Source organism: Equus przewalskii, unplaced genomic scaffold (genome assembly GCF_037783145.1).
Source record: "Equus przewalskii isolate Varuska unplaced genomic scaffold, EquPr2 ChrUn-6, whole genome shotgun sequence".
NCBI classification, from domain to species: Eukaryota; Metazoa; Chordata; class Mammalia; order Perissodactyla; family Equidae; genus Equus; species Equus przewalskii.
The window spans coordinates 1,550,585-1,567,910 of NW_027228754.1; the positions used below are offsets into that span (position 1 = coordinate 1,550,585).

General features: G+C 40.5%; 1 protein-coding gene across 32 annotated transcripts in view; it reads left to right on the forward strand.

Annotated features, from left to right (window-relative positions):
* The window catches only part of DCAF8 (DDB1 and CUL4 associated factor 8), a 79,375-nt gene that overhangs the window by 12,138 nt on the left and 49,911 nt on the right, over positions 1-17,326 (forward strand). For 24 of the 32 annotated variants that reach the window (XR_011536936.1, XR_011536933.1, XR_011536937.1 and 21 more), the window contains 5 exons: positions 2,114-2,188; positions 5,070-5,740; positions 6,699-6,839; positions 7,889-7,983; positions 13,184-13,294. Coding sequence is in view for 27 of the 32 variants with exons in the window: in XM_008520473.2 (XP_008518695.2) it covers positions 2,140-2,188; positions 5,070-5,740; positions 6,699-6,839; positions 7,889-7,983; positions 13,184-13,294 (1,067 nt within the window). In the remaining 5 variants the exon portion in view is untranslated. The remainder of the gene's footprint in view (positions 1-2,113; positions 2,189-5,069; positions 5,741-6,698; positions 6,840-7,888; positions 7,984-13,183; positions 13,295-17,326) is intronic. The other 8 variants (XM_070608422.1, XM_070608419.1, XM_008520475.2 and 5 more) reach the window with 1 other exon arrangement.

Sequence of the window (17,326 nt, forward strand, 5' to 3'; positions counted from 1 at the left end):
ACTAGAACCCTGGACTTCTAATTTTCATTCTGGGACAAGTTTTGCTAAACTCTGTGGCCTCTAAAATGTGACCTTTAGAAGCTGTCTGCCTATCAGCTTGGTAATTAAACAGTTGATAATAAGCATTTACAGAGTTTTCTCTGTTTTTGAATTTAGCAATAAATTCTGTCAAGTTTTTTCCTTAAAGAGAAGATCCCTTCTTGCAGTTTCCCCAGAAGATGAGCTCTGCAACCTGTGGGAATGGGTGAACCTCATAGCTCTCCTTTTCCCACTTCTCAGAGCTAGGTGAGCATTAGGCTTTTGGCTCCTCCTGGTCATGGAGACTGGAAAAGCAAATGTTTCTAGAGCCATTATGAGTCTAAAGTTGAGGTAGTCTGGGCTTCTGTAGAAGTTGATCAGATTTCAGTTTTGAGAAAGGTTCTTTGGAGCTGCTTTATTCTTCTTCTCTGGGACTGGGTAACAGTGGGGTGGGAAGTACAGTATGGTTGACAGTTTTGATTCTGGAGATGAGAAAACATCAGATCTTTTTCTCAGTTGACCATAAGGTATGCTTATCACCTTAGTTTTTAATCTTAATAAAGTAGTGCAGATCGTTTTCTCCATTTCGTAGGACTTTTGCAATTAATGTAATTAATTTAAACCCTAGATGGGGAAGAAGATACTGCTGAGATTCTAAAGAATATAAACAGGGACTACTGAAAGGGAAAAACAAGTGCTGTGTTAGGAATGCTGTACAAAAATATATCATCAAAGTAGGAGGAGGAAAACAGCTTGCTCTGCAGACAGCTCTTCACTGTTTTTCTTCATGTGAATCTGTTTTTTGTTGGCATTGTCTTTCACCAGCAGCCTTCCAGGTGTCCTTCCCTCAGATTCAGCCTCAGTCCTGCTCTTGCATTATTTCTACTCCCCCGCCCTGGCCTACTATGAGGAAGCTTTGGGCATCTGTTTCTTGGCAGAGGAGTTTTTTTGAAGCAACTTGGATTTCTGTAGAGGAGAATAGGGCGTAAGGATAAGGATGGGGCTGCTTCTGGGATAATTGTTACGGAATGAAAGGACTGTTGAAAGATTAGAGGCCAGTGTGCCTGGCTACAAGGACTGGAGTCATAATCATACTTTGTCTTTTGCCACTGCCTTTTGTCCAAGGCACTGAAAGGGCTTAACAAAATTCTGGTCTGAATAATATTATTCTTTGCTCTTTGGAATTTGCTTGAGGTAGGAGTGAGGCCCTGAAAAAATAATGCGTTATAGTGATATAAAAGGGAAAAAGCTAGGTACCCTGATTCCCACTTAGGACTGTGCGAAAAAGATAAATCTGGCAAAAGTTGGTGGAATTAGGTAAAATAATGTTTGCCATTTTATGAAATGGACTAAGATGGTTTAATGGAAATGTTGCCCTTTTCTTCCCTAGCTTTGCACTTGGTGACTATTAGTCATAAGAGAGAAAAAAAGAAACCCTTTTAGGATCTGTCCTAGGGGAAGTGTGCTTCTGAGCTCTCATTCGGCTCTGCTTCTTAGAATCCTTAGTTCCTATGTCCATCTATAAGTTGGAAGCTAGTCCTCTGAGTGAACATAAAACCCAGGCTTTTACCCCAAGAGCTTGATTTCTTTTCTCTCTGTTAATTTGTGTTTAAAATGATATTCAGAGTCTGATCCACCTCTTCATGTTGTGAAAACAAATGCTTTTTAAGAGTTTTTGGATATATATGACTAATATTTACAGCAAAAGATTCTTGTTTAGAGGGCAGTGCTGAAGCTAACTTTTTGTATTGAGTTAAAGCTCTCTGCTTGCAGTACCTGTCACTTGATATATGCCTGCTGTTGTAGGTTTTAGTTCAGTTCCCTCATTCCCATATGAAAAAAACCAGTGCCAGTCACTCAGTGAGTAAGGTAAAGAGATGGCAGTTGACCTCCCAAAGAAATGTCCCTTTATGGAATTTAGATATTGGGGGGGGGGTAATCTGATGTGATTTTCAGCAGCTGAGAAGCCCTGTTGAGCACAAACACTTTTTATAAAAATGACAAAGGCTATACATTGTTAAATCTCCTTGTCCTTTTTATCTTTTTTCCCAGATTGTTTCCTAATTGTTTCATTTTCTTCCTCTCCCATATCCAGGCTGGCTACAATAAACATCATTCAAGATGTCCAGCAAAGGGAGCAGCACAGATGGCAAAACAGACTTAGCTAATGGTAAGGGGCCAGAATGAAAGTGAAGCTATTTTTTGCTATCTACTGAGGTTCTCCTCCTCCCCCAAAGAGAGTGGAGACCTGGATTTTAGTGGAGGGAAGGAAATCTTTCCTAAGAGTGAAACCTTCCTTTGTTGTTTTGAGTATAGAAAATTACACAGGAAACACCTTGGACTGTCTAGTACTTTTGCTCCTTCAACTTTCTGAGTTTTTTCAGAAGATCAATAATAGAGCTGTGCCTCGAAGAGGTCAGGTGGTTTGGAATTCTGAAAGGTTGTAAGGGTGAACAAAACCTAGGAGATGCTGTTAATAAAGGAGAAAAAGAAGATTCAATTGGTGGTGGGAACAGGGAGTTGTTGGGAAAGTGAGATTCTCCAGTTGTAATGAGAGGTCTCTTTCCATGGCAGATCACAGTTTGATAGAGATATTAGGTAGGGCAAGAGGTTATAACCTAAACCAGCTGGAATTGGGGCATGCTTGCTTGCTTGCTTGCTTGCTTCCTTCCTTCCTTCCTTCCTTCCTTCCTTCTTTCCTTCCTTCTTTCCCTCCCTCCCTCCCTCCCTTTCTTTCTTTTTTTAGGGCCAGTGCTACCAAGTGTTAAATCATTGGGTCTAGGGCAGATCTGAAGGCAGAATATCAAGATTCTGATAGAGTATAGCTACTATCTGGGTTATTCGTCCAATGCCTCAACTCTGAGCCAACTTCTAAACAAGAGAAACATCTTTCAAATGGATATAGTTGGGCAGACCAGTGTCCAGAATTCCTCAGCACTTTGCAGGTTAGGATTATAGGCTAAATTCTAGTTGATGTGATTGGTATTGTATTGCCCCTTTGTTTCTGTTCTTAGCATTGCCATTCATTCATCTTCTGTAAAGGAAAGTGGTTCAGATTTTTCGCTGGGCTTAGTTGAAAGGCACAGGGCTTTAGCAGGGTTGGAGGTATACAATTGATTTGGAGTTTGGCCATTAGCTAGATCAGGGATTGGCAAACTGGCCTGCAGGCCAAATCCAGCCTGCCACTGTTTTCGTAAAGTTTGTTGGAACAGTCAGGCCCCATTTATTTACATAGTGTTTATGGTTGCTTTTGTGCTGCAACAGTGGAGTTGAGTAGTTGTGACAGAGATCCATATGGCTTGTGAAGCCTAAAATTTTGACTATCTGATCCTTTACAGAAAAAAATTCCCAATCCCTGAGGTAGATCTTGGTCATTGACTGTTCGGGTCCTCTTGATGAGCTTGTGATATGCTTTGGCCCATATGTTATTGTGTTAAGGCCCCCAAAGGCATCTTAATTTGTTTGTCATAATTTTAACAATAAGTGCTAGAAGTTTTGATATTTTATATTTCCTTCTCCATAGAAGTGATAGGTGTGATGTTTTATCTTTTCTCACCAGTCCCAATCTCAAACCCAGATGTATTTCAAAACCGCAACTATTAATCTTTCTCATCATATAGTAGCAGTCTCAGCAATTGCTGCTTTTCCTCTTTTTCTTCCAGTTCCTAGCCCAGTTGTTTTCACATTGTGTTCTTAGTTGAGGTGGTTTTTGAAAAGAGCTGTTTATGTGTCTCCCAACCTTCTCTCACTGCTTGAACCAAAGCATTTGTATTATTTAACTGTTTTCTTTATTTGGTTTTGCCCAAGAGTTCATTGAAAAGGTGTACCATTGCTTCACAGATCTTTAGAAAATGCCCTAATCCAGATCACTAAGCAGTAAGGTGCATTGACCTTCAATCCTTAAATATCAGTGTGGTATTGGAGTTGAATAGCTCATACAGAGTTACCCATAGCTTGTCTGCCTTTTCTAACAGCCTTTATTTCTGGCAAGATAAAATTTTTAGTCATCTGAGGAAAGGTGGCCGTGAGCATTGTTTAAAATCTTTATTCTCCCTTCCTTTCTTCACACCTTGACCTTATGTTGGAAGTTGTGTTCAGTGGCTCTGCAACATTGCCAGAGTGCTCATTGGAATATGATTTGGCTGTTAGATAGGAGAATGCAGTATCTAACTGTAGGGGATTACATCGCTCAAAGTGACCCAGTTATTTTGTAACTACCAACATGGCAGACCTAAAAGATGGTGAACTTTTCTCCTCAGGTACCACTGTAGTATCCCTGCTTTTTGTCACTTTTACGTATGCTTCCTAATAAAACTTTGTCTCAATAAAGAGTTCCTATAACTAAAAATAGTATTAAAATTATTAATGGAGGTAAGTCAGAATACATTTATTAGCAAACAGTGAGCAAGAACATACTCAAATGATCACAATTCCTGTTGGTCTCTTCTGCCTCCTTTTGGATTCTTAGTGGGTTTTAGGACTTTGGGGGAAGAAACTTTAGGATTTAAGAGTTAGGGGGCTAAGTAGTGCTTTCTTGAAGTGGGAAATAGTCCAACTCCTCATCTCTTGTCAAAATGATTTTAATCAGTTGTTTTCCGTCTTTCTTCAGAAGATGGCTATGCCAACTCTTGCTGGGGATGGCTATTCTTTTCTCTTATATTCAGTTTAGTTATTTATTGTAACTATGGATGCCTATCCAGCACAACAGAGCCCTAAGGTAGTTGTATCGGGCATACTTTCATACAATCCAATGCTGTACCTCTTGAGAATTTGTTAGAATCTTAGGTTGTTCTGCAGTTCTTCACTTGTGTTGAAGCACCTTTATTTGTGTGTGGCTTTGATCTTAATCTTTTCAATTTCTCATCCTTTATAATATTCTCCCTCAGAAGGTACTCTCTGTAAGCATTTGTTATGAAAACACTTTGACCAGAGTTTGTTTCTGGGTCTTTTGATGTGATGATTTCTTAGACTAAGGAGGGAAAATCCTTCTGATCACTGTCCTATTTCCTTATTTTTTTCCCCCTCACCACCCATTCCTCACTAACATGCAGGAAGCCTGTCAAGCAGTCCAGAGGAGATGTCTGGAGCTGAGGAGGGAAGGGAGACATCCTCAGGCATTGAAGTGGAGGCCTCAGACCTGAGCTTGAGCTTGACCGGGGATGAGGGTGGCCCCAACCGCACCAGCACAGAAAGTCGAGGCACAGATACAGAGAGCTCAGGTGAAGACAAGGACTCTGACAGCATGGAGGACACTGGCCATTACTCCATCAATGATGAAAACCAAGTCCATGACCGCTCAGAAGAAGAGGAGGAAGAAGAGGAGGAAGAAGAAGAGCATCCTCGGCGCCGTGTACAGCGCAAGCGGGCCAACCGTGACCAGGACTCATCAGATGATGAGCGGGCCCTAGAGGACTGGGTGTCCTCTGAGACATCAGCCCTGCCCCGACCTCGCTGGCAAGCCCTTCCTGCCCTTCGAGAGCGGGAGCTGGGATCAAGTGCCCGCTTTGTATATGAGGCTTGTGGGGCAAGAGTCTTTGTGCAGCGTTTCCGCCTGCAGCATGGGCTTGAGGGCCATACTGGTTGTGTCAATACCCTGCACTTTAACCAGCGCGGCACCTGGCTGGCCAGTGGCAGCGATGACCTAAAAGTGGTGGTTTGGGACTGGGTGCGGCGGCAGCCAGTACTGGACTTTGAGAGCGGCCACAAAAGCAATGTCTTCCAGGTGAGGCAAGGGAGCAAAACAGCAGTTGAGAAAATCAGACATGAATTAGGCAAACCCCAGCTGCTGCCTGGAGTGGGAGCTGATAGTGAGTTGTGGTAGGAATTAGACATCAGGAATCTGTTCTACCTTGGCTTCCATAATAACTTAGAGGAGTTAAATATACCAGAAGACCCATGGCCACCTTTTGTTTTTTTGAGCATGAAGACTGTTGGAAGCCTCATAGGTAGGATGCTTGGAAATCGTCAGGAAGGTACGGAACATCCCCTGGTAGGAGGCATATAAGAGCAGAGGCTCTTGAGCCAAACTCCTTGGGTTCAAATCTTGGTCCCATGCTTTAATAGCTGTGTGATCTTGGGCAAGTTATTTAACCTCTGTCTTCAGTTTATCTGTAATATAGGGCTAATTACATAGAGGGTTATGAAGATTAAATAACAAGAAGCTAAGCAGAACTGTCTGGTATTTAATAAATATTTGATAAATGTTAATTTATATTATTATTCTCTGGAGAGTTTACTCATCAGCCCCAGCCATCATATTAGTATCAGCCATTTATCCCTGAGCATGTTCTCTTTCCTTCCCCAGCATCCCCCCGATTTTTGTTTTTCTTTGTAGCAAATTTATTTTTGCTTCCTGAGTCAAATAGATTTTCTTCCTTTTTTTCTTTACTTTTTCCCCCTACTAGGTAGAGTCCTAGTTCATCTGAGCACTTATCCTGTACCAGTTCAACCTTCCAGAGTCACCTGAAATGCTCTCTTACATCAGAGAAGTTTTTTCTCTCCCTCTCCTTTAACTCTTGGAAGAAATTAGACTTCAGCCAACTGTATAAGAGTAGGAGAGTTAAGTTTCCACCTGTTGTGCAACAAAAGTGGATGATTTGGGATCGTCATCACGTTTTCCCCTCTCAAATTCACCTCCTCAATTTCTTTTGTGTGTCCCTTTTTTTATTCTTAACACCCAGGCCAAGTTCCTTCCTAACAGTGGTGATTCCACCCTGGCCATGTGTGCCCGTGATGGGCAGGTGCGGGTAGCAGAGTTGTCTGCCACACAGTGCTGCAAGAATACAAAGCGTGTGGCCCAGCACAAGGGAGCATCCCACAAGGTAACTAAGTCTTTGCCCCAAAGGTTGTGCAATCCACCTCCTCTGTGGATCTCAGCCAAGGCCCTCTCCTATCTCTGCCCATTGTGTCCCCTTTGTTGTGGTCGCCTGCCTCACTTTTTTCAGTTCTAAGATTTGTAGATAAGAAGGGAGAAAAAGCAGCCACTCTAAACTTCTTGGAAGACAAGTATGTGAGAGATCTCTAGATCTTTCACGTATGGCATTGCCTCGATTGTACCTAACCCCCAAGCTGACCCATGGTGGTTTGAAGGTCTCCTATGCCTTCTAAACCTTTATAATTACTGTGATTGTATTTAAAACATCTTAACAGCTCCAGGGTCCTGGTGGTTGGCTCCTCATATGTGAGAGCTCCAACTTTTCTGCTCACAACTCTCAGTGCACAAACAGCACTATTTCTGGAAGCCCTATTTAGATCTGGGAATATAGGCCAAATAGTCATAGTGGCAGCCACTGAGGAGCTAAGAGCTGCTTAGTCTCAGAGAAGGCACTATATTCTTCCATGCCATGGAAAGAGAATGACTCTTTCTTCTTATAAACCCGAGGCAAATATGTAGGTGGACCTGGAGTATCCTTTTCTAGCCCAGATGGCTCAGGAAATCTGAAAATTACCTGTTTCTTTGATTCTTAAGCCTACCCTCAACCCATTAGATAACTAACTGTTAGAGCTAAGATGCAGGGAATGAAACTTGGGCACCATTTCTCTCCCCACCTGAGCGTCTAGAATTGATTTTACTTGAGAATGAGTCCAAATGGCTGATATTATCCTTTGGTAACACTATTCAAATCCCTTGGGGGCTTGGTTGAAATAGCAAATTGCCTGTCCTTTCGACAGGCTGTAAATAATTCACACATAACAAGAAAGAATGGGCTTATTAAATTAGCTCCTTTTCTGAGATTTTACAACAAAAAAGGTAGACATTTCTCTTGCTGAAATGTTTTAAATGTAGCCCTTCCTAAAGATAAAGGAATAAACTAGACGACTCTAATTCTAATCTTTAGAAACCTCATCCTTTCCCGTTTTTCTCCTTCAGTTGGCCCTGGAACCAGATTCTCCCTGTACGTTCCTTTCTGCAGGTGAAGATGCAGTTGTCTTCACCATTGACCTCAGACAAGACCGACCAGCTTCGTAAGTATAGCAGTAGAATTGTAACAGAACTGGATCTCTTGGCCTTGAAAGTATTCCACATGCCGTAGGTAATGCTCAATTCTCTGGTCCTTCAGAATAGTTCCTTTGGGCTTATGATAAGAATCAGATTAAGGTTTAGGGGAATTTCTTACTTCTTTGTTGCTGTTTGTTTCTCAGCCGTGAAATACTATTCAGTCTACCTTTATTTCTAAAGCAAGATTCAGTTATCTTATTATATGTGGGCTTTAATAACTTGATGATCTTCCACTCTCCATTCACTTGGATGCCACTCAGTTTAGAAGAAGCACATTATTCTGCAAAGCAGCTTAGAGATAGGGTCCTATGTAGTTTTCAGTTCAGTTATATATAGAAACATGTAAACAGTTAAATGATAAATCTTGAACAAAAGTATTGGTAGCTATAGTGGAGCTATATCATATTACAGTTCACTTTTAATATGAATTTGGGACTCATGAATTTGGGACTTATATCCCTTTTCAGCTGTGTGATATCATAGGAAGAACATAGCATCTTATTTGGATCCAGGCAGACTTGGGTTAAACCTCAACTCAGGCACTACTATTTATGACCTATATAAACTTTCTGAACTTCAGTTACTTCAGCCTCACTGTGGGCATAATCAATCAGTCTCTCTCTTTCTCTTGTTTCTGTGAGGATTATTGATAAATGTGTTTGATGCCCCAGCATAGTGTCTGGCACCATGGCTGGAACTGATTAAATTGTAGCTACTAATTATTTTAGTTTCCTTTTTTCACTTTTATTGCTCTTATAATAAACAAGTACATCTTGTTTTAGGAATTAAAATAAATTATATGGACAAAATGTAAATGCTCCCTCATGTACTCCTCCCCTGCCCCCTCCACCACTTTTCTAGCTATTGGTAACCATTGTTAAAAATTTTGAATACCTTTCCAATCTGTTTTGTATACTTTTATGTATCTTGATATATACATATACACTTTTTCCCATAAATGGGATAATTACATGCATATATAAACAAACATACATGTTTCTGTAATTTGCTTTTTTCACATTATGTCTTTTGGAGATCTTTCTACGTCAGACCGTAAAGGTCTACCTTGTTTTTGACCATGACGTATACATCATAGCATTGGTGTACCACAGTTTATTTAACCACTATCTTGTGGATGGATTATCTAGGTTATTGTCTTAAAAATTTATTGCCACAACTAGAAGGACCTGCAACTAAGATATATAACTATGTATCAGGGGGGATTTGGGGAGATAAAGCAGAGGGAAAAAAAAAAATTTAAAAATTGGGCCTGGCCCCATGGCCGAGGGGTTAAAGTTCCGTGTGCTCCACTTCAGTGGCCCAGGTTCATGGGTTTGGATCCTGGGTGTGGGCCCACTCCACTCACCAGCCACGTTGTGGAGGTGTCCCACATACAAAAAAAAAAAATAGAGAAACATTGGCACAGATGTTAGCTCAGGGCTAATCTTCCTCAAGCGGAAAAAAGAGGAGGATTGGCAATGGATGTTAGCTAAGGGCAAATCTCCAGCAAAAATAATAATAATAATAAAATAAAAAATAAGTAAATAAAATTAAAAATTATTATAGTAAATCTTGTACCAGTATTGAGTAAGGGATGTTACCGATTTATGTAGCATGCAAGTAAAACGTAGGTTAATTTAGAGAATATAATCTTTTTTTTTTTTTTGAGGAAGATTAGCCCTGAGCTAACATCTGCTACCACTCCTCCTCTTTTAGCTCAGGAAGACTGGCCCTGAGCTCACATCTGTGCCCATCTTCCTCTACTTTCTATGTGGGATGCCTACCACAGCATGGCTTGCCAAGATGTGCCATGTCTACACCCGGGATCCGAACTGAAGAACCCTGGGCTGCTGAAGTGGAATGTGTGCACTTAACCACTGTGCCACCAGGCTCGCCCCTAGAGAATATAATCTTAAAGCTGATTATTATTAGACTTTTATTTTTAGAGAGATAAGTATCAAAGTTCTTTAGAAAGTAGAAGAATTTCAAAAACTGCTAAATGTTTTAGGCTTGCAGAAAGGATATACTGGTTACTTAGATAAACCTTCAAGAGGTTGAAGGTTGAGAGATAATGGGTTTATACTGGAAAGGCAGCAGGCCTAGGTGACGAGGGATCTGCCTTCTAGTACTAGCCTACAATTATCTAGTTTTGAGAAAATCATTTAATCTCTTGAACTGAATGATGTTTCTTGTTTTGGGTTCTAAAGTTCCATGGTTTTCTGCTGATAATAGAACATTAGCAAGTTTTCCAGAGGAGAGGAGAAAGGCAAAGATGCACAAAATGATAGAAATTTGTTGGTCTGCTCTGATAGAGAGTTGTGAAGCAGAATAAGATCTTATCTGGTGGATCAGGGTCAGAGGAAAACTGTCAGGCCACAAGGAATTGAGAATCTGTTTCAAGTAATAGGCAGAACAGATGACTAGCAGATTATGGAATGAAATGATGTAGGCAGAATATCTGAGTGAGAGTTGATCAATGGATCTAGGGGCAGGCAATAATACATGGGGTAGAAACTAAAGGGGAGAACATAGGATGGACTTAGAATAGAAGAAGGTCCAAATTCTGGATTTGAGGAATAAGAGACAGTGAGCCTTCAAAAAGTTTTTGCTTTAGGAAGATTGAAGAAGTAATAGAAGGCTCAAATGAGGTGTAGGGGACTGAATGTGAAGGTTATGGCCAGAAAATCCAAGCTATCCTTATGTGTTAAGCTGGTGCCTGAACATCCACCTGTATCAGAGGTGTTTCTTTGTGGAGTTGGCATAGGGGAATTTTTCTTTTGTGTATATATGATAGCTGAGTCTCCTGAAGCTGGCAAAATTGGCTAACATCTTAGGAAAGGAGTTAGATTTGGAGCTGTGAGTAGGGTATTCCTTTAGCCAGTGGAAGACACTTGGAGATATTCTTCAAAGGAATCTTTTGGTCTGATCTCTAATTACATTTTCTTTTTTAGTGAAACATACCTGCTCATTAAAAAACTGCAAATTTTAAAGCAAAATTTAGTAATTTGTTTCTTATTGTTTTGTGTGCTGCCTCCCTCTGATGTGAAAATGTTTGGGTTTTTTTTTCCTACGGTCATGATTAATCATTTTTATAACACCTCTGCATGTTCCTCAAAGAGCTCAGGGTACTCTGTGCACTTATCCATTGGGAGGGAGAATTGTTTTAGGTGAGTAAATTCAGGCATAGAGAGACTGAGCTTTTTGTCAGGATTACATGACAGTTGAGCCAGTACTTCATAATTTATCCCCTCAGCTTCTTCATTTTGCTTCCACATGATAGCTTTTATATTTGTCTAACCTTCTCCTTTTGAAAATCCAAATTGTTGAGGAAATTGAAATGGTCCTGTGAAAAGGAGCAGCATCCGCCCCATTCCTCTTCCCTGTCTAAAACCTGATTAGAGCTGCCTCTTCTCCATTGCTAGTTTGTTCCTGAAACTCTTTGATATGTTTTCTGTCTTGTGTTTTTGAGAGTTATGTATGTGTGTGTGTATTTTCTCTAACAACAGTCATTTTTAATGACCTCTGTACATTATTCTTTTAATGGGAGGCTGTGGAGATTTTAAAATCAAATAAAATCTCTCCACTTTGCGTAGAGCAGTTCTAGGCTGGAGTGACTTTGACCATACAGAGAGGATGCTAAAATGATTTCTTTACAAAGAAATTCATTGTCATGGTTCTATTTCTTTGAGTTTCCGTAGCAACAGAAATAAGCAAAACCTTAGAATTAAAAATGAAAGCTAGAGCCCGGCCTCATGGCTGAGTGGTTAAAGTTCTATGTGCTCTTCTTCAGTGGCCCAGGTTCACCAGTTGGAATCCCAGATGTGGACCTACTCCACTCAGTAACCATGCTGTGGAGGTGTCCCACATACCAAAAAAAAGAGGAAGATTGGCACAGATGTTAACCCAGGGCTGGTCTTCCTCAAACAAAAAAAAAAGGGAGGATTGGCAACAAATGTTAGCTCAGGGCAAATCTTCCTCAGCAAAAAATAAACAAAAAAGACAACAGCTAAAGACTAGCCCCTTTGGGCTGGCCCTGTGGCGCAGTGGTTAAGTTTGCACATTTGGATTCTTGGCGGCCCAGGGTTCACTGGTTCGGATCCTGGGTGTGGACATGGCACCACTTGGCACGCCATGCTGTGGTAGGCGTCCCACATAGAAAGTAGAGGAAGATGGGCACGGATGTTAGCTCAGCGCCAGGCTTCCTCAGCAAAAAAGAGGAGGACTGGCAGAAGTTAGCTCAGGGCTAATCTTCCTCAAAAAAAAAAAAAAAAAGACCCTTCTTTTCCTGTCAATTTACTAATCTTTATGATGTCAAATTTGACTGATTGGACACTTAGATATGGGAAGAGTATTCATGGTGCCATGCTTAAGCTGGGTCAAATTATGGCTATTTAGCCAGAATCTTCTGGCTTAAAACTCTGAAATTTTATAGGGTTTCCTCACGGCCCCATGCCCTCCTAAAGATCACCTTTTTTGTGGTACACCCAGAAGAATAATTTAGAAATTATTTTCCAGCCTTAAAAACAGCTATCTTCATAAGAAACTTCTTTCCTAATTTGCTTCAGTTAAGGAAAGAAGAATGCCGTTTTCCTTTGGATTGCCCATGTGTTAGAAAACTATTTCTTGTCATTTTTCAGTGTGCATTTTTAAAGCTGGGTTTTAAGTGACACATTTTGGAATCTGGGAGATAGTCTCTGACTTTAGCGTCTTTTCTGTCCACTGTTTCTATGATTCATCCTCCCCTCAATCCCTGCTCCCAAATGATTGGAAAGAAGTATTTATAAATAAAGGATGGGGAGATGTGGGTAGTATTGTCTTTTTAGTGACTGATTATCATCGTGTTGGACTCCAGCTAAACTGAGACTACATGAGGAGCAGTACCTTCATATGCCTTTAACTTCTTGGGGAACACCAGAAAATGACTTCATTATATGTTTTTTTTTTCCCATTCCCAGAGTAGTATTTAGTAAATATACATGGAGGTGGTTTTTGTCTTTTTCTTGTTCCAGTGTTCAGAACAGACAAAACCACCTTTTTCTTTCTTTCCAGATGAGAATCTCTTTGGTTTATGATTTACTCTGTCTGTATTACTCTCTCTGCTCTCACTTGCCATGACCATCTGGATCTTTTGGAGAATATAACTTTCATGTTTTTCTACTCTTAAAGGAAACTGGTGGTGACAAAAGAGAAGGAGAAGAAAGTGGGGCTGTATACAATCTATGTGAATCCTGCCAATACCCACCAGTTTGCGGTGGGTGGACGAGATCAGTTTGTAAGGTGAGTCTGTGGCTCTTTTGTGTCTTTGAGAGTTGGAGTCTCTCATGCCTTGTGTACTACCAGGTGTCTCTTATGGAAAGGTATGAATTGCCTAGGATTCCGTTAACTACCATCTTGAATTTTTTACCATCTTCCAGAGAGTTTAAGCTCCTTCTGAGGCATTCTGTTCCCTAATGTAACAATCTCTGAGGATGGCTTAACATATTATAGAGATTATCAAGTTTTAAAGAAGTTTGATGAATTGACCAAGGTCACCACATAGCAGCTAAGGCATAAACCCAGGTTTACTAGGAAGTGCTGGTTTAGTAAATATCTTCTACCATTTTTCACATATAAGTTAACATACACCAGATATTTTGAAGGCTAGTTTCAGATACAGAAATGATTTGACTTGGGGGAGTACTCAGTGTGAACTCAGGGTTTTTGGTTCCCACTGTCCTGAACCACTTGTGTTTATCTGTAATGATATCTTTGTGACTGTGAATGTATGTTGTAACTGGCTATTGAGGCATAGCCTAAGGAAAACAGAGTTCATGGCTTTAATCTCCGTGTGTACCAGTTAATTTCCTTGTGGCCCTTAGTCACAAACTGTATCCCAATTCTATCTAGTTGGCCTGTTTTTTGGTTACCGTGGGATCATCAGTTTGAAAGGAAGCAAGGAAAGGATCACTAGAAAAATGAATGACTTTAAAAGCTTTCCTGATGGTGGGTGAAAAGCATTATCTTTTTAAAGATTTTACTTTTCCTTTTTCTCCACAAAGCCCCCCAGTACATAGTCATATATTTTCAGTTGTGGGTCCTTCTAGTTGTGGCATGTGGGATGCTGCCTCAGCATGGCTTGACGAGTGGTGCCATGTCCGCGCCCAGGATCTGAACCGGTGAAACCCTGGGCCGCCGAAGCAGAGCATACGAACTTAACCACTGTGCCACGGGGCCAGCTCCAGCATTATCTTTTTAAATGAGAGCACATTTTTATAACTGTATTCTGAAATTAATTTTATTAATAAGAATCATGGGGATAGACTAAGTTTTTAGAAATATGTGAGAGATGACTTTAGCTTGTTCAAGAATCTTGCCACAAGAGAATTGAATGGCTCTGTTACTCTCTTCTTCCCGTGTTTCCCTTACCTTCTAAATTCCTTTCCTCTGTTCACCAATAGCAAATATGTAGCAGTAATTTTTTTTTTTTAATGAGAACGTATTGCTCAAAAAGGACTGTAGTTGTCAGAACTTTCAGGTGCTACCTTCTCCAAATCGAGCATTCACTGAAATTTCTAATTGGGATTTCCTGCTTAGAGCTCTGGATTGCTTGAAAAGTGTGTCTCTAGATAATTCAACCACTAGAACCTTGATGTTTGGACAAAACTGGAGAGTTGGCTGTGTTAAGAACTGCAGTTAGTGTACAACTATGTACTGGGGGGCTTTGGGGAGGAAAAAAAGAAGATTGATCAACAGTTGTTAGCTCAGGTACCAGTCTTTAAGAAAAAAAAAAAAAGAACTTCAGTTGATAATACCTAATCCAAAGCTAGTACTTTCCCAGGGTTAGAGTGGGGCTGGAAATCATTTCCACACAAGGAGAAATACTCAGATCTTCTGTCTGTTGTCAGCCTCAATATCCTCTATCCCTTTGTATATCCCAAGTTCTCAGCAGATAATAGGCTATTTACTTGGCAGTAGCAAGGGTGTAGAATTTGAGGCACACTGACCCGGCACAAGCAGATAGCCTTTCCAGCACCCCAGCTCTTCTCTGACATTAGGATCATCTTCAGTGTATCTGGCACCTCTTCAGTTTAGCCAGTTGGATGTTTTGGGATTTCCCCTTTCTGATTCTTTCTTTCTTTTTTTTTTTTTTTTTTTTTAAAGATTTTATTTTTTTCCTTTTTCTCCCCAAAGCCCCCCGGTACATAGTTGTATATTCTTCGTTGTGGGTTCCTCTAGTTGTGGCATGTGGGACGCTGCCTCAGCGTGGTCTGACGAGCAGCGCCATGTCCGCGCCCAGGATTCGAACCGACGAAACACTGGGCCGCCTGCAGCGGAGCGCGCGAACTTAACCACTCGGCCACGGGGCCAGCCCCTTCTGATTCTTTCTTTGAAAGAAGCTAAAGAGCTCACCTTCCAGTACAAATTTGAAAATATTTTTGCTGCGTATTTTATATCATATCATTAGCGTTCACTCCTGGCCTGAAGGAATTTCTTGACAGGAATACAGAGAAATAGCTTACTCATCCTCAAGGCTTTTGCATCAGGAATACTGAATTTTAGTTTAGGATTGTGAAGAAGCATTTAAGGGAAGCCTTAGAGAGATGCCTTTTGGCCTATGGCCAAAAAAGGAAGAAAGAAAACAAAAGTAGGCAAGTAGAGGTGGTATAGGTGTGAGGTCCTCCTACTAAATCTTGCTTAGGTTGGTTTAAGAATTTATAGCTGCAAAGACAAGGAGAATGTATCAGATGAATGAATCCTGTGGTGGTAGATTTGGTATTGTGATTGGTTGACTTGTAAATTTGTTGCTAAAGGATTTGGTATGGGCCCTCGTTCATACAACACAGTCAGTTAATGGTCCCTTTGCTCCCCTATCCTTAGACTGATGTCAGAAACACTGAGAAAACACTAGATTAACAGCAGGTGGGGGGAAAGAGGACGTGAGGAGGGAAGAGAGAGGCTTAAGGTAACAAGTTAGTGGGTATCTGAAGGCCTGTGGAGACAGATGCAGTAAGAGTGTTGAGACACTGCTGAAACCGTTCTTCATTTGATTTAATGTCAAGGGCATGGGAAGACTCAATATTGTGGAGATGTCAGTCCTTCCAACTTGCTCTATTGATTCAGTGCAATCCCAGTCAAAATCCCAGCAAGCTGTTTCATGGATATCAACAAACTTGATTCTAAAGTTTATGTGGAAAGGTAAAAGACCCAGAATAGCCAACACAATATTGAAGGAGAAGAACAGAGTTGGAGGACTGACATTACCTGACTTCAAGACTTAATATAAAGCTATAAAGTAATAAAGACAGTGTTGTATTGGCAAAATAGATTAATGGAACAGAATAAAGAGCCCAGAAATAGACTCCCATAAATATAGTCAACTTGTATTTGACAAGGAAGCAAAGGCAGTACAATGGAGCAAAGATAGTCTCTTCAACAAATGGTGTTGAAACTGGACATCCACCTGAAAAGAATGAATGTAGATACAGACCTTACACCCTTCCAAAAATTAAACTCTAAATGGATCATAGACCTAAAAGTAAAATCCAAAACTATAAAACTCCTAGAAGATAACATAGGAGAAAACCTCAATGACCTTGGGTGTGGTGATGCCTTTGTAGAAACACCAAAGACATGATCCATGAAAGACATAATTGATAAGCTAGGCTTGATTAAAATTAAAAACTTCTACACTGTCAAAGACAATATCAAGAGAATTAGAAGACAAGCCATAGATCTGGGAGAAAATATTTGCAAAAGACACATCTGGTAAAAGGATTGTTATCCAAAATATACAAAGAACTCTTAAAACTCCACTGTAAGAAAGCAAACAGCCCAGTTGAAAAAACAGGCCAAAGACCTTAACAGACGCCTCACCGAAGAGGATATACAGATGGTAAGTAAGTATAAGAAAAGATGATCCACATCGTATGTCATTAGGAAAATGCATATTAAAACAACAGTGAGATACCGCTACACATCTATTAGAATGGTTAAAATCTGGAACTCTGACAACACCATATGCTGGCAAGTATGGGGACCAACAGGAACTCATACCTTGTGGGTGGAAATGCAAAATGATACAGCCACTTTAGAAGACAGTTTGTTGGTTTCTCACAAAACTAAACATACTCTTGCCATATGATCCAGCAATTGTACTTCTTAGTGTTTACCCAAAGGAGTTGAAAACTTGCATCTACACAGAAACCTGTACATGGATGTTTATAGCAGCTTTATTCATAATTGCCAAAACTTGTGGGAAAAAAAAATAACGTTCTGATGAGTGATGTTGATAATGGGGGAGGCTGTGCATGTATATAGGCAAGGAGTGTA